Source organism: Struthio camelus, chromosome 1 (genome assembly GCF_040807025.1).
Source record: "Struthio camelus isolate bStrCam1 chromosome 1, bStrCam1.hap1, whole genome shotgun sequence".
Taxonomy (NCBI): domain Eukaryota; kingdom Metazoa; phylum Chordata; class Aves; order Struthioniformes; family Struthionidae; genus Struthio; species Struthio camelus.
In genome coordinates, this window is record NC_090942.1 from 88,250,351 (window position 1) to 88,277,069 (window position 26,719).

General features: G+C 44.6%; 1 protein-coding gene across 7 annotated transcripts in view; it reads right to left on the bottom strand.

The window, feature by feature from the left end:
* TEAD4 (TEA domain transcription factor 4) overlaps positions 1-26,719 on the bottom strand; it is a 71,598-nt gene that overhangs the window by 911 nt on the left and 43,968 nt on the right. For 4 of the 7 annotated variants that reach the window (XM_068954977.1, XM_068955011.1, XM_068954985.1 and 1 more), the window contains 5 exons: positions 26,298-26,428; positions 24,839-25,012; positions 14,233-14,373; positions 12,566-12,718; positions 6,988-9,725 (listed from right to left, as the gene is read on the bottom strand). In XM_068954977.1, the coding sequence (XP_068811078.1) occupies positions 9,612-9,725; positions 12,566-12,718; positions 14,233-14,373; positions 24,839-25,012; positions 26,298-26,428 (713 nt within the window). In that variant the 3' untranslated portion in view covers positions 6,988-9,611. Of the gene's footprint in view, positions 1-4,711; positions 9,726-12,565; positions 12,719-14,232; positions 14,374-24,838; positions 25,013-26,297; positions 26,429-26,719 lie in introns of those variants that run through there. The other 3 variants (XM_068955030.1, XM_068955021.1, XM_009682318.2) reach the window with 2 other exon arrangements.

The window sequence follows — 26,719 nt, forward strand, 5'->3', positions numbered from 1 at the left end:
TTTGAATATCTCCAGGCAAGGAGACTCCACAACCTCTCTGGGCAACTTGTGCCAGTGCTCAGGCACCCTCACAATAAAAAAGCTTTTCCTCATGTTCAGACAGAACTTCCTGTGTTTCAGTTTGTGCCCATCGCCTCTCATCCTATCGCTGGGCACCGCTCAAAAGAGTCTGGCCCCATCCTCTTGACACCTTCCCTTCAGATATTTATATGCATTGATCAGATCCCCCCCTCAGTCTTCTCTTCTCCAGGTTGAACGGGCCCAGCTCTCGCAGCCTTTCCTCATATAAGAGATGCTCCAGTCCCCTCATCATCTTTGTAGGCCTTCTCTGGACTCGCTCCAGTAGCGCCATGTCTCTCATACACTGGTGAGCCCAGAACTGGACGCAGTACTCCAGGAGAGGCCTCCCCAGGGCTGAGGAGAGGGGCAGGATCACCTCCCTCCACCTGCTGGCAACACTCTGCCTAATGCACCCCAGGAGACCATTGGCCTTCTTGGCCACCAGGGCACACCGCTGCCTCATGCTTCACTTGCTGTCCACCAGCACTCCCAGGACCTTCTCTCCAGAGCTGCTTTCCAGCAGGTCAACCCCCAGCCTGTCCTGCTGCATGGGGTTATTCCTCCCCAGGTGCAGGACCCTGCACTTGCCTTTGTTGAACTTCAGGAGGTTCCTCTCCGCCCAACTCTCCAGCCTGTCCAGGTCCCTCTCAATGGCAGCACAGCCCTCTGGTGTGTCAGCCACTCCTCCCAGTTTAGTATCACCAGCCAACTTGCTGAGGGTGCACTCTGTCCCTTCCTCCAGGTCATTAGCGAAAAGCTGAACAGTGCTGGCCCCAGTACTGACCCCTGGGATACAAGCCTAGTGACCAGCATCCAACCAGACTTTGCACCACTGACCACAACCCTCGGAGCTCGGCCATCTAGCCACTTCTCAATCCACCTCACCGTCCACTCATACAACCCACGCCTCCTGAGCTCGCCTTTGAGGAGGGGATGGCAGACAGCGTCAAAAGCCTTGCTCAAGTCCAGGGAGACAACATCCTCTGCTCTGCCCTCATCTACCCAGCCGGTCATTCCATCTGAGAAGGCTAGCAGATTGGTCAAGCATGATTTCCCTTGGGTGAATCCACGCTGACTACTCCCAGTCACCTTCTTGTCCTCCACATGCTTAGAGATGGCATCCAGGAGGAGGGGCTCCATCACCTTTCCCGGGATGGAGGGAAGGCTGACAGGCCTGCAGTTCCCTGGCTCCTCCTTCTTGCCCTTTTGGAAGGCTGCAGGGGCACTGGCTTTCTTCCAGGCCACAGGCACCTCTCCTGATCTCCCTATCCTTTCAAAGATGATGGAGAGTGGCCTTGCAATGACATCTGCCAGCTCCCTCAGCACTCGTGGGTGCATCCCATCAGGGACCACGGACTTGTGGGTGCCCAGTTTGCTTAAGTGATCCCTAACCCAATCTTCCTTGACCAAGGGAGAGTCTTCCTTTCTCCAGCCTTCCTCCTCCAGCCTCCCTCTCTTGGCCCCAGGGTCTGGAATTCCTGAGGACTGGCCTTCTCAGTGAAGACTGAAGCAAAGAAGGCATTCAGCAACTCTGCCTTCTCTGTATCCTTCATCACCAGGGCACCCACCCCACTCAGCAGTAGGCCCACTTTTTCCCTAGCCTTCCTTTTGCTATTGATGTATTTGAAGAACCCCTTCTTGTCGCTCTCAACATTCCTTGCCAGGTTTAATCCCAAATAGGCCTTAGCCTTCCTTGTTGCATCCCTATATTCCTCCCAAGTGGCCTGTCCCCTTTGCCACATTCTGTACACTTCCTTCTTCTGCTGGAGTTCTGCCAGGAGCTCCTTGCTCATCCAGGCAGGTCTCCTGCCCGCTTTGCCGGACTTCTTCCTCAGAGGGATGCACCCATCTTGAGCCTGGAGGAAGTGACGCTTGAATATTAACCAGCTCTTCCAGACCCCTCTTCCTTCTAGGGCCCTGTCCCATGAGATTCCTCCAAGTAGGTCCCTCAAGAGGCCAAAGTTAGCCCTCCTGAAGTTCAGATCCTACTTATTGCCCTGCTCCCTCCTCGTAGGATCCTGAACTCCACCATCTCATGGTCACTGCAGCCAAGGCTGCCCCCAACCTTCACCTCTCCAACTAGACCTTCTTTGTTTGTTAGGACAAGGGCTAGCATTGCACCTCTCCTTGTTGGCGTCTCCACCACCCGGGTCAAGAAATTATCATCAATCCTCTGCAGGAACCTCTTTGACTGTTTGTGCCTTGCTGTGCTGTCTTCCCAGCAGATGTCAGGGTCGTTGAAGTCCCCCATGAGAACTTAGGGCCTGTGATTGTGAGGCTACTTCCAGCTGTCTGTAGAAGGCCTCATCGACCACTTCCTCCTGGTCAGGTGGCCTGTAGCAAACCCCCACAACAGTGTCACCCATGTTAGCCTGCCCTTTAAGCCTTACCCATAGGCTCTCAACTTGCTCTCCATCCACCCCGAGGCAGAGCTCCATACGTTCTAGGTGCTCCCTCACATAAAGAGCAACTCCACCACCTCGCCTTCCTGACCCGTCTTTCCTAAAAAGCACATAGCCATCCAGGACAGCATCCCAGTCCCGTGAACTATCCCACCATGTCTCTGTAACTGCAACGAGATCATGGCCCTGCAACCGCACACAGATCTCTAACTCTTCCTGCTTATTCCCCATGCTGCGCACATTGGTGTACAGGCATTCCAGAGAGCCAGTCGAGCATGCAAGCTTCTCAGGAGAGGTGCAAGAGGAGCCTCCGTAGCCATGTCCCATGCTGTCTCCCCTGGCTGTATGCACCCGCTGGAGGCATCCTGACTCGAGCGGTGTTTTACTGACTCTCCTGCCACTATACCACTCCCCTTCCCCCGTCTTGCCTAGTTTAAAGCCCTCCTTACCAGGCTGGCCAACCTGTTGGCAAAGACACACGTGCCCCGCTTGGTAAGCTGGATCCCATCGCTCTCCATCAGCTGCCCATCTTCAAACAGGGTCCCATGGTCATAGAAACCAAAGCCCTGTTGCCAACACCAGCGGCGCAGCCAGTTGTTCACTTGGAAAACGCGCCTACTCCTTCTCCCGTCCTTTCCCCTCACAGGCAAGATTGAGGAGAAAACGACCTGGGCTCCCAGACCCTTGACCACCATCCCCAGAGCTCTGAAGTCCTGTTGGATGGCTTCCAGTTTGCCCTTGGTGTCATTAGTGCCCACCTGGAAGAGCAGCAGAGGGTAGTAGTCCAATGCATGGACAAGCCTTGGCAGTCTTTCCATGACAGCTCTTGTTCGAGCCCCTGGCAGGCAGCAAACCTCTCCGGACAAGAGGTCAGGTCAGCAGATAGGTGCCTCTGCCCCCTGCAGCAGGCAGTCTCCCACAGCAATCACTCACCACTTCTTCCAGGGGTTCCTGCATGGCACAGGGTCTGCCAGGCCAGTTGCCTCCCTTGGAGCCATGCCCAGCTTCTCCTCAGCTTGGGGGGCACTAAACTTGTTCTTCAAGGGTAACTCTTGAGGAGGAGCAAGAGCCTTTCTCCTTCTACGAGAGGTCACCAGCTTCCAAGCCCTCTTCAACAGCATTATGATGCACCTTTACACACAGTACAGAGCCCTCCAACAACTCCATTGCAGTGGGGGGTGGGGACTCCTGGAGCTGCACAATCTCCAAGAACACCCTGTCAATCTCCTGCTCATCCTCTCAGATGCTACACAGCCTACTGACTTCCTCCCATAACTCCTTTACCTGGCAGTACAGCTGGTCAACCACAGCACACCTTCTGCAGGAGAGCTGGCTGTCAGCCCAGGCCTCATGGAGAGGCCCTAGGCACTCCCTGCAGCCTGACACCTGCAGAGCTGCAGCTGCTGTCAGAAGGTCCATCTGGGCTGAAGCTTCAGGTGATGTAGTAACTCCAACAGCCACCGGGGAACATGCTCTACAGCATGTCACAGCCTGGCAAAGGACACACCACTACAGAAAACAAAGGAGCCTTCTTTGCCTGCTGCACAAACTGCCACACCTCTTCACTGCCTCTGTTTGCAGCATTCTAGGCCTGGCTCTTATATAGGCCTCTGCCTAGCAGTGACTCACAGGGTGCTTGACCCACCCAATCAGGAGCCACCTGAAACAAAAGCCCCAACTCCCTCTGACTAGGGCAGCCCAGAGAGCTCATTAGCAGCACAGCCCTCTGGTGTGTCAGCCACTCCTCCCAGTTTAGTATCACCAGCCAACTTGCTGAGGGTGCACTCTGTCCCTTCCTCCAGGTCATTAGCGAAAAGCTGAACAGTGCTGGCCCCAGTACTGACCCCTGGGATACAAGCCTAGTGACCAGCATCCAACCAGACTTTGCACCACTGACCACAACCCTCGGAGCTCGGCCATCTAGCCACTTCTCAATCCACCTCACCGTCCACTCATACAACCCACGCCTCCTGAGCTCGCCTTTGAGGATGGGATGGCAGACAGCGTCAAAAGCCTTGCTCAAGTCCAGGGAGACAACATCCTCTGCTCTGCTCTCATCTACCCAGCCAGCCATTCCATCAGAGAAGGCTATCAAGCATGGTTAAGCATGATTTCCCTTGGGTGAATCCACGCTGACTACACACTGCCCTTTTTCTGTACAAGCTTCAATCTCAAAGCATATTTGCTGTCCAATAATTTCAAAATTTGCTGTGTTTGCCAAATATACTTTCCGTAGAGTCAGTCTTTTTCTCATTAGCCGGCTTTATTTGATTTGTTGCATATTCCACACCGTGGTTTGGGGTTTAGGGAGGAAATTGCATAGGCTTCATAGAGCAGGTGCGTGCCTGGCTCATGAGCTGTAGCCAGTTGGTGCAGTTCATACCTGGGTGACTACGGGGGCTAGGGCTTACAGAGAAGCAGGCAATTTGGTTTGTGCCATGTGATGATGCTACTGTGGTTAGCAGTGACGCCTGTTGGACAGAGGGGGTCTGCACCTGCCTGGGTTTTGGTTGTGTAACGCAGAACATCAAGCATTTCAAGATGCCATGTTTTCTGGATGTTTAAAGTCCTGTCCATGGCTTGCCTTTTTCTGAGCTTGGTTACCAGCTATACCGGATCTTATGAAAAGCTATTGGCAGTATGCAATGGACAGCACTGTCAATTTGGCTACTGCCTCTAGATCTGAAATACAGTCTGCTAGTTCTATGTTGCTCTTTGGAATTCAGCTACAGAAGGTGCTTGACGGTGCTGGAGAGGGTAGCTACAGCAGGAGCCTCTTGCACAGCAGATAGATGCAAAAAGTGCCACTCTCCTTTTTAGCCCGTTTTGGCTCCTGCACAGAGAAAGGTAACAACACAAGCCATGCACATTCCTTAGAAGCGGCCTCTGGCAATGTAAGATCTGCAAGATCAGGGAAAGATCCCTTCAGTGTATTAAAAAATAAAATCGACTCCTCTTCCCATCACAACCATCAAACCATCTTTCCTCAGCTCCAACTTCATGGATCACCTTTGCCATCCTCTTCACCTACATCCTTTCCTTCCCTGCTTCAAAGCACAGGTTCTGACCTAGATGGAGGCAACAAGCAGAAAAGTGCGGTGTGCATGACAAAGGAGGTATAGGAGCTGCTACCTCACATGCGACCATATGCCAGCTGCTCCACACAATGGCTGGTAAAGACTGATCCCTGTGAGGGACCTCCTATATGCTGGTAAAAATGTGCACTCGGGCAGTTAAAACAGCGACTGGCATGCAATAACTTAATGGGAAAGTAAGTCAACTAGATCTTCCTTCACATCAAATTGAATATGCAGACCCATGGGGACTCCAGAAGTGCAGGGCCCCAAGCAGGGCTATGTGTCATAAGGCTAGTCCTGGTGCAGCTTGTGCTTACCTGAGTACCCAAACTGCAACTGCATTAGAATCGCATCCAGTAGGGCTTTGTAGATAACCATATTCTGCTCTTCCATTTGAAATCTCTATTAAGATGGAAATCTTTGGGACCAGACATGTGCTAGGCCAAATGAAATATCCTGTGTAGAGCCTGGCATCACCTCCTCCACAAGTAGTGAAATCTTCATCCTCCAGTGTATGTCTGCACTTCACTGAGTGGGTAGCATTGTGAGACTATTTTCATCTGGCTCTTGTGTTCATCTAGTGTCATTTAGTTTTGCATTTATGCATCTATCTTTTGGCAACTGGTGCCAACATGCTTTATTTTTGAGCATGCTCTGGTTATGTGCAAAACCTCTCATGCCTCCATACCTGTCAAGCACTGGATACCTTTCTGACAAGTATCTAATTTACCTTTCAGGTGTCATATATCTCTTTTTTAAGAGCATTTTAAATTATATTTCATATCACCCTTTTCATTCATCCTCTCAGTTCAAGCCTAGTGTTTCAATAGGGTTCAAATTGCTGTTTATATTTCCCTCTACATACTCAATTGGCAAAAACCTCTTTTAAGTACCACCTGCAGATTAATTTAGCCTGGTGTTTTCCTTTTCCAGATTACTGATGAAGATGTTAAGAGAATGGGCCTATACTGATCTTTTCAGTAAATATCGGAATAATTTGCCATTGTTTTTATTGATGGTCTTCTAGTTCTTTCCTTTTCATCTAACCGCCAACAGCCACACCAGTGTGAACTCATACTTCAGACAAAATTTTTTTAGGAGCTCCCATATGAAAAATTTACTGTAATAAACTTGGGTAACTCACTTGATTTATGAGTTAAATTTCAGTAGTTTGTTTTTATTGTTTGCTTGGATATGACTTGCTTGTGAGGAATCACAGCATCCAGGTGCAACATGGAGTCAGGAAAGATTGCATGGAAGCTTAAGATCATAAACTAAGCATTATGAAGGATTAGGAGGTTTGTTCTGTGCTGGAGAAAGCATTATAGGTCTAGACAGGTTCTACACACAGGTTGGGCAACAGTTCTGTGAAGGAAACACAATACTGTCAGCGAAGAGCAAGAGGTATACTAAAGATTTGAAGTCATTGAAGAGAACATTGCATGTTTCTCTATGCTTTTACTAGGTAGCAGAGGACAATTGTTTCTGCTAGCAGCTTCAAAATAAAACCATGATGATATGTAGGCATCAACAGGTTTGTCCTCACAACGATTGCATGGAGTAGCTGAAGCTATCGTTATCCAGCTAAGTTCAGTCTATAACAGAATTTGTTTAAAGCTGGGTAAGAGAAAGCACAGTCAGTGAAGCTGGTAAGGAAGCTATGGAGAGCAATAGGGAAGCACAGCTAGTGAAAAATTAGATCACTGAAACAATCATCTAAGGTAGCAGATTTCCCAAAGAGGTGAGGAGCCACAGAGCCCCTGGTCAGTGAAGCTGATGTGACAGAAGCAGCCATCAAAGGCAATGAGAAGCGATGACAGTTCCTGTTCTTGTAATGTAACAGTGTTTTCAGCATAATGAGGAATTTGGAGATGACTTGGTACAGCAACAGACTGTTTTTAAAAAGGAAAGTGTTCCAGTAAGGGAACTCCTCCTCTTCAGACTCTGATATACCAGGTAGCAGTGATGCTAATGGCATACTGCAGGGTGGCTAGCTAAGCATTTTTCATGAATTGCAGTGAGAAGATGGGGGAATATTCATCTATACCTGTGTAAAAGCCCAATGGAGACTTATACCTTCATGTTCTTAATGGATTCATTTGACTCCATAAAACATGGGAAGGACATTCTATATGAGTGGGTGAGTTTCCAACTTTCAAGGGAGTTGGGATTTAAACCTGCAGGAAATGAGGAGATTTCTGGAATATCTGGTAAATGACCACAAATTACAACATCAAATCCAGAAATAAAACATTTTAAAGGTCAGGAAGGTGGATAGGAATCTGGGGAAGATATGTAGATCTGTGGGCCTCTACAAATGCTACAGGAAGATTTGTACAATATCTGCAGGCAGTCTGCAGCACTGTTTAACCAGTTGACTGAGAGCTGTATGGGGGAGTACCAACAAGCTCAGGAATTCTTCAGAGAAGTCAGGTTTCATCTGTGTGCGGCTCAGTCCTTAACTTCTGGCATTCCAACAAACCCTTTGGTTTCTACCAATGAACATCTCAGATGCCTCAGGTGCCAGTGAGTATTTTTCTCTGTGCCAAAAATGCATGGATGAAAATGTCTGACACCAATGTGAGAGGTGTTTCCTAAGGTGTTGTGATGCCCTGTGGAAAGAGTAGATGTAGCAGCATCTATACACATCCATACCAAGGGACTGTGCCTAGCCATCCAATAAATTACCTGTTCAGTTGCTGCCAGACAGAATTACATAACCCACTTCTTTCCTCAGAGTCACGTGAAAGGCTTTCCCCACATTAGCAGCATTGTGGGGACCAAGATTATTGGTGACTCCAAAGTAAACAACCTCAGTTTACAAGGAAAACAGAAAGGTGGTTTGCCTTGCAAACATGGAAAGCTAACCTGTTTTCATTCTTCTCTCTTATGTTCCTGTGATTTGCTGGCCACATGGCATTCTTTGCAATACCTGTTTACCTCACTGTCTGCAACAAACAGGTGTAACAATTTGATCTGTGAGCGTGGTTGAACACTGGAAAAGGTTTCCCAGAGAGGTTGTGGAGTCTCCATCATTGGAGATATTCAAAACCCAGATGGACATGGCCCTGGGCAACTTGCTCTAGCTGACCCTGCTTAAGCAGGAGAGGGGGAAACAGATGATCTCCAGAGGTCCAATGTCAACTATTCTGTGATTCTGTGATCTTGGTAAACAATTACTATGCTGCTGCACAAGAAAAAAGCAGTGGCTACCTCCCTGAGCTGCGCAGGGCGAACAGGAGCAAAAACAGCAAGAATTATTTAGTCAGTCAAGTCAGCAGATCTGACACATGGAGAAATCTGCTGGAAGGACAACACAATTTAACATACTCAATTTTCTAAGCACAACTGCATTTTAAAGGCCAGCTTTAAAGGCAGAAGAAAGGTTAGCCTCTCACTATTGTGCATGGAAGAGAGGAAAACTATGTTCAGCCCCTGACAGTATAGCTGAAGGAGAATGTGACTGCCCATCTGCAAAGGTGGGCCATTAGACAGGCAGATGTGTAGGTTACTATGTGCATCTCTACATACATATGCATATGCCCATGCATGTCTAACTGTATATGTATTTACACATACATATAGGAAGTATGTCTGTGCATGCCTAGACCTATGAATGTATACATATGAGTGCACACACACATAAAGGGCCTATCATGCACCCTTTCAACTGGTACTTAAGTGGTCTAGCTTGTGGATGCTACTACCACTGCTATAGCTGTATGCTCAGGTGCATACTGGTCTTTTTATCTGCATGATCACACCCGGTGACTGCTCTGAGGCTTAATTTCCCAGTGTGGGGGATACATCCCAGAGGATGTTGTTTGTAATAAACTCCCTATGAAATTATTTGCCTCTTTCTTTAACTCCAAGTCTTCTCCCCCACTTGCACAAACCTGGAGATACAAACTTATTATTTGACCCTCTCAATCAACAGCTCAGAGGTGCTTGTCTGAAAATACACAATATCTGCAGTTTATTTTTCAATTTGATATTGGAAGATAGGGGGGTGTTCAAGCATGGGCTTTTTCCTCAGACATATATCCCATGGATGACTTGGGGCAGAGAGTCTCTAGTCCTTCACCAGCCGGTAGATGTGATGTTGGGCACCGTGGTCACTAGTTGACACCTCAAAAACGTATGCTATGCACAGCAAGGTCTCCTGTGTGTCCCTGTTTGTCACAACCTAGACAGAAACAGAGAGGAAGCTGAGATGGCAACTGCTATTGCGCTGCTTACATCTTCCTGCGCTGCTTACATCTTCCAATACATTTAACACAGAGCAAAAAGTCAATGATAGGCAAAGAACGGAGAATCACAGGAATGGTACACAGCTCAGCCACCACAACCCCCAATTCAAGTGCCCACACACCCAGCAAGGGAAGGGAAGCCCTTTCCAAGCATCAAGACCACAGTGCAGTGAAAAGACAGCGAGGTGAGCAGAGTCCACTGTAGAGAAAAGAAAACTAAGATCAAGCAGTGACCACACACAGGGAAGCGGGTTTATGGGGCCCAGGAGAAGTCATCCTCTCTTGGAGTAAGCATGTGGTTCCCTTGCTTGAAGAGACAGCAAGCTACCCTGCTCCCCACCCCTTGGTGTTGCAGATTTCAGGAGAGAGAAGGTGCTTTGTAGAAAACCTCTTTACTCTGTTCTTTGGGTTTTGAGATGCCATCTGCTGTGGCACATCCGATTCTGCTCATGTGATCATGTGATGATATACCACAGCTATGAACAGTTCCTTCCCTCCACCTGCTCCTGCTTGTCAGTGGTTGACATAGACTGTGAGGATCACAGTGTATTTCTTATTATATAGGAGACGTACAAGTTTGACTCCTTTACATCTCCCATTCTGTAAACTGTAGATGACAGGAGAATAACGGCTGTTACACTGGTATTCTTACAGAAGCTTGCTTGTCTTTTTGCACTTCTTTCTCTGTGATACCTTTGGAACCTTAGCTTCTCTGCAACCTAGACAAGCGTCACTCAACTGCAATGCAGTCTGGTGATGGAGCAGTGCTGTCCAAGCTTCAGAAGCACTCACTGCCTACACTACATAGCAGGGACAGGTGAAATGTTGCATCCAGAGCTTCTAGCTCAGCTTCCCTCTCTCCCATATATCTGACACCACAGACCTTTGCACATTCTCATTATTCAGGTTTGTGCCATAGCTAAAGAGTCAAGCAGTTCTTTCCTGCTAGAGGAGCAACATTTTGATCAGGAGTAGCACCAACTCATCTGCAGAAGTAAGGGATACCAGCTGGGGTCCTGTACTGTACTAAAGCCCAGCCACTCTTGTGAAAACAGAAAGAAAACAGATGCTTTCAGACTTACTTATTCATTTTAGCAGCTTGATTTTAGTCTATTCTTTTTTCTTTCCTTACTTTATCATTGGTTTTGCAGCTGAACTAACACTTCTCCTTCCCTCTGCAGGCAGAGTTTTGAATTATCCACATCTGGGAATGGTAAGGCATCAGAGCCCCTTCCAAAGATCTACACCAAAACGGGCTCTGAAATCTCAGTGTGTTAGATTCAAAACAATGTGCAAAACAAGATAAACTATGATTGTGAGATTAGGGGTATCTAAACTCATGAAAGGCTCTAGAAAAAGTATAATTAGACTTGCCTCAGGACTTGACAGTGGGAACTGAGGACAAGCAGCATGCTTTGCATTAAGAATGACCATTTTTCAGCTCTCTGTTGGGGAATGGAAAATTCTCAGCCTGCCACTCAGAGAGCAAGACTGCGAGATTACAAAGGAAATATATGAAAGGCCATGCCAGCACCCACATGAAATATGCTTCTCTGTGACTGCAGGTGAGAGAAGGACATGAGATTATTCAGAACATAACATCCCAGAGGAAGTGTATGTATATGACAACTTCATTCATAAATTTAGAGCAAGCCCAGGCCTGGCTGAGGAATGACATGTGCAGAAAGCAGTTACAGCATTCCTCAGTATGAATTACAGCGCATAAGCCTTTCATCTCTCTGGCTCTGCCCCTTTCATGCCTTTGCTTACCTGAAAAAAACCCCATAGCATTTACATTCATCTTTCCTTCCAGGCACTAAGAGCTTGGTACAAACATGAAAGAGCAAACCTTTCTAAAGCCCTTTGAGGTATAGGGATGCTATTAACCTTGTTTTATAGCTGAAGTACCTGAGCCACAGAGCAGTGAAATGAATTGCCTGAAGTCCCGCAGGATCTTCAGTGGATGGAATGAAGACCACTTGATTTCCATTCTTTCATATAGCTTCTAACATCTCTTCCACTTACCCAACCTCAGGTTCTCTGGGGGAAGATCTGTGGAACACCTTGTATAGGCAAGCATAGAACTCACAGTGCATTAAGAAAATATACCTTTTAAGCTATCTTGGCCCTTTTCCTCAAATTTATGCTGCATCAGAGCCTAGAAAGGCTGCATAGACAATAATGGAAATCTAGTTACTGTAGTCTTATAGTACTGCACTACCTAGAGGCTGCAGTACTTCATGAAGGTGTCACAGTGCTTCCTGCAACATGCCCCTTCCTTTGCTTGGCTCTACATTCTTTCCAGGTTAGGGATGGACCTGAGGAAGCAACCTTTTTATTCCGCCTGCTCAGGATGGAGAATTCTCTCCATGCCAAAATTGTATGGCCACTTGATAGTGTTCTTGCTTTTTTACCTTGCAAAAGGGGCCAGGGCACAGAGAGGACCTCAACGTCTGTCGAATAATGAACGAGCATTTTTCTTATTGCAACTTTTGCATCCTCCTATTTCCTGTATCTCTCTGCATCATCAGTTCTCCCTTCATCTTTCCTTTTTCTTGTTCTTGCTCAGGCCTCTCAAACTTTTCTGCTGCTTCTCTGTATGAGCCATGTTCTCTAGAGATCCATTAATTGTCCTGAGGTGCAATTTGCATGAGCGATAACTAAGTGCTGTTAGATACTGAGCTGTAAAAGGAAATCTGCTTTAACTCACAACTGTGAACTCTTACATGGGGCTTATATGTTTCCAAGCTTCAGCAAAAACAGTTCAATGTCCCACCTGTAAGATAGTAAAGTTCTCCAGCACACTGTTCATCATATACTTCTCAGGGAGGTGCTTGAGTTTATGGATGAAGTTAATCATGTATTCACAGAGAGGGGAGCGGTGGATGCGATAGGAATAATGTCCATTTTCATAGCGTGCATACTCTGTCTGCAATGTAAAACAGAAAAGGGGCGTGTAGGGCTAATGTTATCACATTAATCTCATAAAGGGACTCGGAAAAGAAAAATTACCATGACATTTTCAAGTCATTTTACTAATGGTAATAAGCTGATTAATCATTCCTCTACAGTACTCCACAGCAAGGCTAGTCTCCTTGAGCTCTCTGATTTCTTCAGATTGTTCTTAAAAAAAACAAAAACAAAAAAAACCTATGGGTACCAGCTTACAAATGGCAAACTACCAAGGAGCTGTGAAAAGTAACTAAGAGGAGCAAACCAATTGTCAGCTATACTAGGGTCTGCATCTCTGCTGGAAAAGCATTAGATATCAATAAACTAAAAAAGTTTAAAACTACTGCTTTAGCAAGAATAGGAAGCTCCTAGTAATGACGGTAATCGTATGCTCAGGGTGCTTCACAGCTGGGGAGGACTAGAGCCTTCTGGCGTCTGTGAGAAAGGACAATGCTCAGAAGAGGGGATGGCACATACAGGGCCCTTGGTCTAGCTAATGTTACACAGAGGGATTTTTCCTCACATTCACATCTTAGCTCCTATATATTTCATCTTCCTTTGAATAGAAGCCCACACTGGAGTGTATCATTTCACAGCAAACCCTTAAATGCCTTTTACCTCCTTTTATTCTACAAGCTTGATTTCCTGTCCTGTGTACCATGATACCTTCCCTTGGCCTATGTATCCCATTGTATGACCACACAGAAACCAGACTTCATAAGCAGACTGCAGGCATGCCTATCCTGTGGCTGGAGTTGGGTCCTGGGGAAGAATATAGCTTAGAATTGAGTTGACTACTGACATTAGAATGCCTGGTGTTGTGAACAGAGTTGTCCTTCTACACCTAAAGGCTTCTTGAGAAAGAAGGCAGCAGGGAGCAGATCAAAGCAGCTCTCTTAGCAAGTGAATCTGGCATCAGAAAGAAGAATTTCTTCAATGCCAGAAATACATATAATGAAGCAGCCCCAGTGTTGCTAGAGCCTTAAGCATCCTTAAGCATATAAGCACCAAGATAAGCCTCATAAAACCATAAGCCTATAGTCTATAAATGATTACAGTCTATTAATTTGTGACTATAGCCTATAAATGATCTGTTTAAAACCACTGATGAGAATGAGGCGTTGTCTATTTGCTTTCAGCTTTCTGGACTACAAAAACATGGGCCCAGGTTTCCTAGCTTTTCTGTGCTCCCAAGAAGCCATCTCACATATTCACATGGCTTCAGAAACTGAGACTTAAGGAAAAAACACCAAACAGTATCAGATCTTCAATGAAGTCCTGAGAAAAGGCCATGCTGCAGGCTGGAGCAATCTTACACCTGCATGTCTCAGAAATAACCTATGGCATGAATGTCAATGCTTCTCCAGTCCATCTCCCTGACAAAAAGCATGGGATATATTTTGCCTTGAGATATATACAGCATGCAAGTACTTGCAGCAACAGAACAGCAGCCCTGAGAGAGCCTTGTACCCAAAAGAGACTGCTTCATACCTCCACTTTCTCCACCACCTGCTTTCCAAAGGAGCATACTTTAGTGGAACAGGTAATGACCATGTTTTCAGGGCTCTCATATTGGCTGGAAACGCCATAGAAAGATCTGGATTCATCTTCAATATTGGTGTTCAAATCAGCCTGCAAAAGAAAAAAAAAAGGCAAGAAAAATAGAGGGTTATCAAGTGTGGTGGTCTTTACCATGACCTAAAGGAGTCTTGCTTGGCCAAGATCAGAAGGTATTGCAGTGCCCAAAGCTCCTTAATCAGATTAATGAACATCAAACAAGTAGAGGAAATGTAAAAAACATGCACTAAAATCCAGTTCCCACTTTGGAAAACAGAGGTGGAGATTTATATATACTTTGAGGAAGTCTGGTGGAATATACTCTGATCTTCAAAAATCTGTGACCTAGTCTCTTGCCTTAGCGGATATTTACCATAATGGGACAGTGCCAAGATGACGTGTAGGTCAAGAAACATAAGGAGGGCAGACAGGAGGACATTGTAGAGACAGGGTAATGTGACAGATAGAGCCTCTCTTAGGAGGAAAGTTAAGGGTACACCTATTGTAATAAAGCTTCTTTTCCATTCTGGAGATGCAGGTGAGGGGAAAGAGAGCGAGGAGAAGGAAAGTATGAGTGAGGGAAGAGCATTAGATATGGTGATCCTAACTATGATATGAAGAATAAAAGCAGACAGAATGCAACATGAGGAAGGTAGCTTGCTGGTGGACCCAACCCAGTTCCACCTAAACCCAAACCCAGCTGCATTAGCAGCCCAGTTTTCAAATGTAGGTCCCTACAGTTGGTCAGCTGAAGCCTCATGTTGAGATGCGACTCCTTAACCCCCAACATGTGGCTCCCTCAAGCTTCCACCAGGGGTCACTCTAATCCTGCTTACAAAAAGAAGAGTGGCAAAGTGGCACCCTGAAAACACAAAGCAGGTGGGAATGCCCAACTCGGCTTCCTCCCTTTCAAAACTAAGAGGGTACAGCTTGTCTGTGCTCAATAAATTTAGGTGCTAACTTACAACTACCCAAAAATCAATGATCAGTTCCCCTGGGTTATTTCAGTCTATTCTATTCTTCCTGCTGAACTGAGGGAAAAGGAAACAAGAAATGGTGTTTCTGATACAATGGATTCTGTTGCCCTGTCCAGAGTGTGAAAAAGACTCTGTATTAAATGCAGTTCTACCATAGTTTTCCTATCCAGTGTCAGTGGAGACTTTTTTATATGAAATCTAGAGCAGCCTTTAAGACAGGCAAGGTTAGCCTGGGAACTGGAGCTCCTCAGTAATGAATCTCCCTTTTCTTTGCCATACACAATACCTGTCCTTTTCTACCATGAGACAATACTGTTAGCTTATTTCTCTAAAGTGGCAATTTCACAAGAGGTTTAAGTCAATCTACATCTGTGCTGTTAGTAGAAAGCGGCAATCCAGCTGTCTGCCCATCCACAGCCACACATGCCTGCTGCTGTCCTTGTGCTAAGGCTAGCAATTTTGTGACTCTACAATTAGGCCAGAGAGCTAATCCAGCTGAAGCATTTTTTCGTTTTGTTGTGGTTTTGGTGGGTTAGTCAGACAAAAAAGCTCACCTGAATCTCCACACGGCTGCAGGGGCATGAAGAGGTGAGAACATACACACAAAAGTTGACGCTGCAAGGTTGCCTATTTTGATAGCAGCACAGGCTTAGTCTGGCTTGAGCCTCTTGGGAAACCATACCTCAAAGCTGTAGTTTGATGAACACCAAGGTGGTCCTGGCACCAAAAGCAGTCTCACTGTCCCACAACAGTTTGTGCCTCCCCATCTCTCTTGTACTGGCAGAAACTTCTGTGTAACTGTAGCACAAAACTCAGAACTAACTGAGGAACTGCTCAGTTAGTTCTCAGTGGGATCAGTTCTATGACCTGGTTCAGAAGTGCTAGAGTGCGTTCACACAAAGAGCATGTGTTGAGAGGATGGGCATCAATGGGGAAAATAGAGTGCAGGACTGCTTCTTATAGCAAATGAGTTTGAGTATAAACTATAGCAGAAGGCCTGCTAGAAGCCAGAAAGTCACTCCATTGCCATTCCTTTCAAGTTAAAAGTTTGGCTCTAGGACAGTCAGGCTGGGTGATCTAGAATCTCTGCACCATACCACTCACCAGCAGCTCCCACCTCACAGAGTTATTGCCACAGAAGAATTTATCACTTTGCCAAGAGCGATACCAAGAGCATTAGCAGGAAAGGCAGCTGTGTAATCATGTCCAGTATTTCTACTCAGTCCAATTCCCCTGGCAGTTAACTTGTTGCTTGGGGCACATGGAGGATGAGGATGAGGTGGAAAAGGAATAAAATAAATAATCTCCCCATTTATTTCACAAATAAATTTCCATTTTCCACTTAGAACAATACTTGGATGCTGCTGCCACTCTGCCTTTATGCAAGCATATTTCCACCTGGAGAAAAATTACCATCTGCCTTAGATAAATGATGCCACGGAAGGGCCAAGCCAACAAGACAATAAAACCCAATCATCACTTTTTTTTGTTTTAAACTGTACAAACCCAGGAGTGAAAGATTTAGGATTGGTTTTTAATGAAGTACAGTGGGCAGTGCACCTCCAGGAATACCTCCTAGACTAGCAGTTATAGCATTCAGTTAATTCTAGCTGGATAAAGATTCAGTCCAGGCAAGATGAAAGAATGGTTGAATGTTTCAGGATCAACACTGGCAGCATTAGGGATGAATATACAGCTTTTACTCTGCCCTTAATGGAGAACATAACAGCACAGTATTTAACTACATAATCACAAATCACTCTTCAAAACAATATTTTGTTGTTTCCTACAGTTTCCACCAAAACCCTCAACAGATGTAGCATCTTTGCCACACATTACAGATGAAAGATCCATTTGTCAGAATGGCCTACCTTTTTTCTATGATTCCACCTCCGAAGTAGAATCTCTTCCTCTGAAGTAGTTACAAATATTTAACTATTGTAAATCAGCTTGGTTCTACTCCCATAACAGGATTATATCAGTTTACAGCAGCTGTGGACCAATCCGTTTTACGACTTCCTAAATGTGGCAGCTTCTACATAGTACGTATTCAAGAGCACCCTTTGATTTATCAGGGGATAGTAGGATGAAGCTGGCAATTATTTTTTTCTCACATTTTCTTCTCCTTAGGAGGTAGCTTCACTAAACAACTTATCCAGCTGCATATATTCCTATCATCTCTTGCCACTTTATCCCTCCTTGGCCCTACAATTTTCTGCCTCCTTCCTGTGCTGAAAAGAGATTTGGGGCCCACAGGTCAAACCACATCAGTAAAACAATTTGGGTTAAATTTTTTTTTTTTTAATCATTTTAAATCATTTCGATTGGCACCACTGAGGCAGTGATAACATCTCCACAAGATTTGGAAACAAGCGGCTGGAAGAAGACCGGAAATCTTCACATTGGCATGACCACTAGAAAGACTGTAATGCAGTACTATGCTCCTGTGGCTTGTCTACACTGAGGTCTGGAGCATATGTGGGCAAATGCAGGCTAGCTTTAACTTGGTAGCCCAGGTGTTAATAGGAACAAGGCACAGGCTTTACACAGACTTCATCATAATTCAGGCTGCCTAGTGAATTTTTATGGCCCATGCTGAAGTCCTTGCTATTGAATGTCCCCTACTGTAGTTTATCCAGCTACTCTGCTCCCACCACAAATATGTATATATTAGAGAATAGCAAAGCTACACTGTTCTGGTTTAGGTTTTATCAGCTTACTGTTATACTCTTTTTATATATCAATGCAGCTAACTAGCGTTTACTTGACCCACACTTCAGCTGTTTGAATAAAGATTAATTCTCCCCCTTCTCTAAAGAGGAACCAGACTGGGAATATTTTACAATATTGTTTAGCTGTTTCCTTGTGGGTTAGGTGATATGGATGGACCCAGTCCCACTTTCCAAAGAAATTGTCCCATTGGCTCAAAAGAACAAAGGGTCAAGGCTACAGAGTGCAAAGGATAGCTTGGTCTGACCACAGCTCTGTAAACATAGAGGAGGCCTCCACTGCAGAATCGGACAAAGATTTTTAGGTTCTCACCAGTAAAGTTAGGGTCACATTCCCATGAAATCTTAAATATGGTAAATTCAAAACCAAGGGCAGTTGATACGAAGTAAAGCAGAAAGATCTTAAGTCCACTTCATGAGAAGCTTGACAGAGGCCTAAGAAGCCACTGCAGGTGCCTTCACAGGTTGGCAAGTCTCCCACCAAAAGATCAGACTGTAGAATTTCACACCTAATTAATTACCATTAAACTGTTTGGCAGGAGGCAAAATTATGGTAATATTGTTTGAATTAAGCAGTCAGCACCATTCACTAATGTTATGTCCAAACAGTTTCATGGGAGCCCTGTCCCAGTGAAGCAATGGGATCATGTTTGAATCACTTGACGTTTACACTGCACCCTTTATTCCAAAGCACTTAAAATATTATGGGCTAGAATTTTCTGACATGTCTTAGGGAGTCAGTCAGCAAAAGCAGGGCACCCATCTCCTGTCACCTCAGAAGATGACATAAACACATATACATGGAATTTCAGTAACTCCAGAAAATAATAGTAGCAGCTAGCCAAGGGTTCCGATTAGTGTTTGCAGAAAAATGGAGCTGTAGCACATCAGACAGATAGATACTGCCCCACGCTGCTGCCTTCCACCCTCTCATGGAAGTTACTGCTCCTGTACCAGGGACGATTTACTTGAATTATCTGCAGCCTGGTTCATTCATGTAAACTGAAAATGGTAGTGACATATCTATGAATACAATGAGCAAAGAACAGCAGGAGCTCAGGAGTGGCTCTCCAACCTGTTCAGCTTTCCCTGCTACCGAGATGATTACTTCCTGGAGGGAGGAAAGGCAGAGGACTGGAAGAAGTAACACTGTTATCTGCCATAGCCAAATCAACCTGTAAATGTGAACTGGAGACTCAGATAAGTTCCAAATAGATATGGTTAAACTTCCTAGTATTACAGCAGGACAAAATCTTACTGCGTATCATGGGGTCTTTAATGCTACTGCTTTGAAGGTAACATCTACAAATGCTACAGCTTCCATGCCCAGTTTCCTGTGAGCTCCTCAGAATACCTAGGCCAGCGGGACTCAAAACTGCATTCCTACTTTGAGGAAAGGACTCCTCCTTTCTCTTCACTTCCAAAATTTCCTTCTCTATAGAAAAGTTTGTTCCAAACCACATCCAGTCCTGTGCCTGCTCACATATCTCCCTGCCCAGTCTGTACCAGGCATGAAACTGAGCAGAGGAAGGTCTTCTCTACTCTGTCCAGTGCATTCCATTCCTCCAAGATGCAAGGGAATAATATTAACTATGATTTGAAGTGAATTAATTTTCCCAGCAGTTCAGTAAGTAGGAAGGCCAATCCTCACTTTACAGCCTGGGAATGCATAGACTTGTTGAAGACATAACTCTACATGTGAGTCAGACTTGGGAGACTAGAACCTAGGTTTCTTAGTTCCTCATCAGCTAATGCACGAGTGTGTCCACCAAACAAGCAAAATAACTCTTGAGCATGTTTCTTATACCAGCCTACACAGCCAAAGGAGAAACAGCCAGGATTTAGGAAAGCCCCCAGCCACTGGGCTGAGTTGTCTTGCCCCCACGGCTCCTGCTTAGGCACTGCTAGCAGCAGGGTGGGACTGCAGTGGAAGCAGAAGCAGCATTCAGCTAGTTGAGTGGTGTCCAGCACTCAAACAGCTGGTTTCCATCTCCTTAAGGGCAAAGGCAGGAGAGAAAATAGAAAGGGAAGACTGCAGGCTAGATGTGGTTCATGAGCTACTAATTGGACCATACTACTACAAAGTCAGGGCTCTTGCATTTCTGTCCAAGAAACTCCAGATGCAAACATGTGTGCACACTCCAGCTAGCTCATAGCAGTAATCTGGTGTGTCTGGGATGCATTGAACTTACTGTGCAAGCCCAGCACAGATGACATACTTGTCTCACAGCTTGTCTGATGAATTCCAAACATGCTGAAACTACAGTCACTGCTGTACCTGTATAAATAGATTTAGCACATCTCAGAAATCTACAGAGTGCATGCAAGAGAGCCGATCTGCTTGTTTTGGGGGAGACATGTGAGAGCTCTTCCTTTCCAGACAAGCAGGCAGAATTTTTGTCAGAAAAGATTTCTAGATGGGAAAAATGAGATTTGTTCAGGGAAGGGCATGGTAACCATGAACAAGCTAGTATTACTTTTTTTTTTTTTTTAAATCTTGGTGGTCTGGGTTTCTTAGGAGCTCTGATGAGCTCCAAGGAGCTTATCACTCAACCTCTGCAACCCCAAGAAAGGAAGGTTAACAGAAAAGTTGACATTGTGCACTATGCCTTAACCATACTAAGCCATGGTCTTTGTCCAATCTTGGGGGGGAATGAATTTCACAAATGATTACCTAAAAAGCCTCATTTCCACTAGAACAAGACTATGAATCAAAATTTCTCAGAAAATCTTTACAGAGGAAAATATAGGAATTAGGCTTCAAGTCATCAGAGGCTTTGAAAAACGACGACTGGATCAGTGTCCAAATGGTAGTTAATGCTGTGAGAAATCATACCGTGGAGATGTCTTGTACATGGGCCAAGCATGCAGGTCAACACAAGTTCCACGTAGCAATGGAAAGGCGTACACTGAACAACTCTTGGCTTGAAGAATGGTCCAAAACTCGTGCAGCTTCAGCAACCAAGAAAGGGGAAAGGCGCAGCATCTGAGCTAGCCAAAGATAGCAAAAGACCCTACAACACTCAGGGTATCTGCGACCCTCAGGATTGTGTCATTTTGACACCCAGAGGACAGACACCTCAGCAATTCAATATGCTTTCTGCTGCCAATAATCTCTATACAGAACACCCTGGAGAGTACCTTTGGTGAGAAAGTGCCACTGTCTTCCCTTGCAAGTGCCATTGAGTTCCCTTGCATAAGTGAACAGCTGCAAGGAGGTAGTGCTGTTGAATGCAGGTGAAATTAATGGGCTACTGTCAGACCCATTCTCAGTAAAATGTCCAAAGATCATAAAAATCTCTGTTGCTAACTGCTGCCTTGTATAATTCATTTAATAGAAAGAAACCACTGAGTGATTTGACTGGTTCCTTAGCTTGCCTGTCACTGAGGGATACATTATTACATGCATTCACCACTGGTAGAAAAACTCTCCCAGGCAATTCCCCTGATATACTCTTCTGGAGATGGCTGCTTTGGACAAAGTACTGCCTGTCTTGAATTCCTGGTTTGTCATTTTCCTTCCATCTCCCAACCAGTCTCTCACAACAACTTCTGAAAGTTTTAAGATGCAAGTGCACTATTCCACTAATGTGCAAAGCCCTGAAAACCCCTCTTCTCCTAACTATTAATAACGATGCATGTAGGAGGAGTTCATGGGGAGAGCCAAGTAACAGGTGGTAGAGATAACGTTACATTGGAAAAGAGCAGAGCTGCCACTGCTCATGTGTTGGGAGGCTAATGTCTCACATTCATTGTCATGTGCTAGGATGCACTTGGAGCACGGAGAAATGTCACAGAGATGTCATACACAACCTGCCAATCCAAGCCCAGGAGTTAGTTCATTGTACCACAGACTCCCAAAGCCAAAATCATCAAGGAAGAATTCTAAACAGTGCTCAAGTTTTAAAATAACTGACTTTTAAATTATTTATACAATAGCTAAAGTTAAAACACCATTGAACAAAACTGAATAACTCTTTCTATGTCACACTAGACCCTAAGTGCTATTAATGATGTCAAGAATCTGCAAACATGGTCTTTTTAAGCTAGACTTTTAGCGCACAAGAGATCACCTGGTATGTTCACTGGACTGCTGAGTGCAGTTGGGACAGGTTCTTGCCTCACACTCTTCAAACCTAAAGTGCATAAATACAAAACCAACATAACCAATGTCTTGAGTTTTGTAAGTTTCTGACACCTGTAACCACCACTTCAATTTAGAACTTCTGAAAATCAAACTATATCTCCATATTAAAAAAAAATTTTTTTCAAAGATCAACCTTCAAAAAAAAAAGCTTCAACTCTACTCTTCCAATTTTAAAAACATTAGTGATTTGCTTTTAGCTAGTACTTTTATCCTAAAAGGATGCTACAAATCATAGTAATAGTGTAGTAATTGCTTTATCCACTACATCTTTGAACGTGAACACTAGATTTGTATAGCTGCACAGAGTAATCACACAACAAAATGGAAAAAAAAAAACTAGCATATCCTGTCATCGAGGCATAAAAACACAGAGAGGTGTTTCAGCTGAAAAATTTCAGCTGAAATCATTTTTTTCAGAAAAAAATGGATTTTTGGATCACATGGCCTTATCTGTGTAAGCTGCCTATTTTGGGGGCAGGGGGTTGGCAAAAACAAACTTTTGAAAACAAGATCATTTTAGGCTTTTAGCCAACATTTGGCTAAAACAAACATTTGGTCATGGCCCCATAAATCTGTATTTGGTAATACTAACATAACGTCACACACAACTTGCAGTTTCTGCTGCTTCATATGATCTGGTCCCTCCTGTGGGCAGCAGTTGCACTACAAGTAACCCGTGACACAAGTAGCACAGTGCATTATATGCATGGCTCGTGTGCTTAGTTTAACCATGAGGCTGCACTACCACAACATTTGAGGCATGCTGAATTCAAAGTTTTCCAATAAAAAGGTCTGGAGTTTTCTTCAAAAAGAATCTGGATTTTCTGGAGGAAACCAAGCAAAAGTTTTTTTTTAAACTGTCTCTGTTATATTGTCCTGGAAATCCTAGCTGAAATCTTACAGCAAGATTAACGCAAGTACTCTTGTGAAACTCAACACAAATGGTGAAAGTGCTCAGGTCCAGAATATGGCATCTTCTTAGTGGTGCTTTCTTACCCTGCTATTATCTACACTGAGAAACAAATACAAAACTGAATGATTTACTTGTTACAAGCCTTAGTGGCTTGTAACACATTAAAAAACAAACAAAACACCCAAACCTAACCCCATAGGCTCAAAAACACAGTAACAGTTTTCATAAATAAGATCACAGTTTCACAAGATCACAGATTCATTGCAGTTTTTTCCCCCGTAAGTCAAGGAGTCCAAAGTGTTTGCACCCCTCTCTAAGCGCTTTCTTTTGATGCCTGGAACTTCCAAGGTAGCAACTTCCAAGGACTCTCCTAGCATCCCTAGAGCATGATGCAACTGCTTGCTTTGGCTCCTACTTTATTTTCCAAGGTTCAATAATTAGAAGCCATCTCCTGTTACGCTTTTTTCCTTTCTTTTTTCTCACCAGACTTCTGTTTCCTTTCCCAGCTAGTTCTTAGCAGGGCAATTATTATGCAGCCTTTCGTCATAGCAGACCCTTCCCAGCAAGCTGCTGCTCTCTCTCCCAAATCTCTCCCTTCCCCAGGGGAACAGGGCTTGTCTTTTATTTCCTGTTTCAATCTTCAAAGTAGGCTTTGTTGTATTCTGACAGAGGCTAATCCCATTAGGCGCCCAGCTCAGTAGCACAGAATCTGGGGGTAGTAGAAGGATGTGCCTCCAAAAATCATCTGTAAGTAATGCTCTAAGCACAAGACACTTCAGCAACAGACTCCCAGCCAACATCCTCATCTCAGTTCTGGAAAGGCTAGGCTTGATACAGCTGGGAAGCTGCATCTCAATGCACTTTAATTACCTCTTCTTTCTCCTGAAGGCACCAGATAAGTGACTTTCTAGTGCCAGTTTGAATGAAGAGTTTGAGCTACAGAAGCTCATTTCTCATCATCTCACTCCGGACCTGGAGTAGGTAAGTGGTAAACTCAAGGTGAAAGGCTTCATATCCCATTACACGTTCCCTCAACCATCTAGCCTGCCACTGCCCCAAGCTGCTATTATTTTTAATCTTGTAATACCTATGATAATATCTATAACCAAAAGTATTTTGCTTGTACCCTGAAGCATAATGGCACATGTTTTGCAAATCTCAGCTAGGTCATGAAAATATTATCCAGGCCAACTGAGTGAGTAGATTTTTGCCAGGCTGATTTCTGCCAATTTACCAGAAGTCATTTCGGTAATATATTATCAGCATAATACAATTTCATGTGTCTCCTATCTTTTCTCTGTCCTTGTGCCTGCAGTAATGCACGTTTACAAATTATTGGTACTTGGATAACACAACATGCAGCTAATTAGCTAGGAGAAGAGATGGAAAAATGCTGCCTCTGACTAAGTTACTCAACACTGAGGAAAGTGAACACATATATGAGTGTGCAAAGGAGAATAATTTCCTCTGAATTCTTCTCTTAACAGATAAATAAAAATTTCAAAGGGCCCAAGTCACCATTGGCAAATAAACCCCCCAAGCACTAGTCAAGAAGAACTGTACAGAAGACATGAACGATCTGTCTTGCTCCAGGCCAGAATGAGGGCCTTTTGCAATCAAGTAAAGATCCCAGGTGACAGTCGCTGTATGAACAGTCTCCTGCATGGCAAAAATTTGATAGATCTTTGTTAGTCTTTAACAGCTACTGAGGCCACCTCTTTTACAGTGAGAACTTCACAGTAAATGGGTACCCCGCAAAGGGTCCTTCCCTTACCCAGAATTTGACAAGGAAGAAGGCATTAGCTGGCCCCCTTTCAAAGAGCTCCTTCAGGCCCCCTTTTTTCTCAGGGAACTTGTCATAGATCTGCCGGATATCCACTGCCTCGAGGTAGGGGTCATTGTAGCTGGGGCTTGACTGCCCAATGTGCACAAACAGGTGTTTGTTATACTGCAAGGAGAGGAAAAACATGGAATTAGCAAATTGTTCAATACTTACTGAACACTCATAGTTCTTCAGAGAAGAAAAGCTGACACTTTAGCAAACTGGTTGAGTCCATCTCACCACAGAAATCCAAAGAGCTCTGGACAGGGTCAGACCATTTAAAAAGAACTTCAAGCCCAGGAAGCGTGCAGTTCACTTATCAATTCATGCGGGGAGTGTGAACAGTACACAAAAGGGTGTGCTGCAGAAAATGGTACAAGTGATTACACAGAAAGCTTTGTGCCCCCACCCCAAGCAAGCACTGAACTAACACTCCAGAACTGTGACAACAGATGCTCTGTCATTTTTATCTAGAAGTGAGGGGTAAGGCCTGACTACTTGATGTCACTGAAGATTTGATATCACTTTCTAAGAGAACGGAGGTATTAGTGCAAATATCTCAGCTAATACCAGCTCAGTTATTTCTTTCCTATCAGTACACCCATACTTCTTGCTTTGTCTGAAACATTGCTTTTTTTCTGTGTTCACTCCTAAACCATTGCCTCATGCTGCTGTTCTAAGATCAGAAATACCCTGAGATGCAGAATGTTACCTGTCACAGGTCATTCAGCCAACAAGCATCAAAGCTTCCTGTCCTGTGAAGTGCTGCCTGAAATCCCACAGCAGCGCGCCAGCCAAATACTGGCACCAAATTCATTTCTGAACAGCAGTTTTCCTGTCTTAGAGACAGGAAACATAATTGGCCTAGCACCAATGTATGCCTGAAGATGCAGCGTCATAAGGCTTTCAAGAGACAGGCAGATCTTATTACTCTCATTTTATAGGTGGCATCATGGAAACACAATGATGCAAATTCATCCCAGTTGCCCCCAAATAAATTTCGGTTCTTCTCAACACACCAGAGAGATGACATGAGGCTTCATGTGATCTTACCACCCCCTGATTCTGGGTCTGTCCTCAAAGGGAAAGAAGCCCTGCAGAGGCTGTACAATTGTTTTATGACCTCAGTGCCTTGAGCTCTAGTACACATATAGAAACAACCATGATACTGGAAGGGGAGGCCAGAAACAGATAACACAGAGCTTGCTATGTTGCTTTTAAGCAATTCTGTCCTCTAAGTGGAGGATCTGTTTTAAATAGATTCTGTGTTTCCCAAAGATGCCTTTCTATTCTCAGTAGATCAATGAAGTATTTCCTCACATACATAGTAGCGCATAACACATCCATGATGAACAGAAGCTACCTGGAGACCAAAAATAAATGAAGGGTGGGAATCAGGTGTGTATCTTACTGTGTCTTGGTCTTGTTGTTGTTCCAAGAACGCAGAGAATTCTAACATCCAAAGTTTGGAGCTAGCAACCCTTCGTCCTTGCCAAGCTGGTGCTGATGGGGAAGGTGAGAGACCAGCAGGAGGCTCAAACCCTAAGCACACAGGATTTATATAACAAAATTTAGAAAGAGACAAATTGATAACAGCTTTCCAGTAAAGCACCTGTTGTCAAAGCTGACTAATTAGATTTTATTCTGATTTCAGTCTTCATGCAAAAATGACATTCATAGGCTCCTCACTCCACCTGCTCTCTGAACGGCTGGTCAGTTATCTTCAGCTAAGACAGGGCTGGTATGATGTAAAAGCCAATCTAGCTGATTCTGAAACCAGGGAAAACACTTTCACCAACTTTAAGATGAGCTGGACTGAGTCCTTAGGTATCA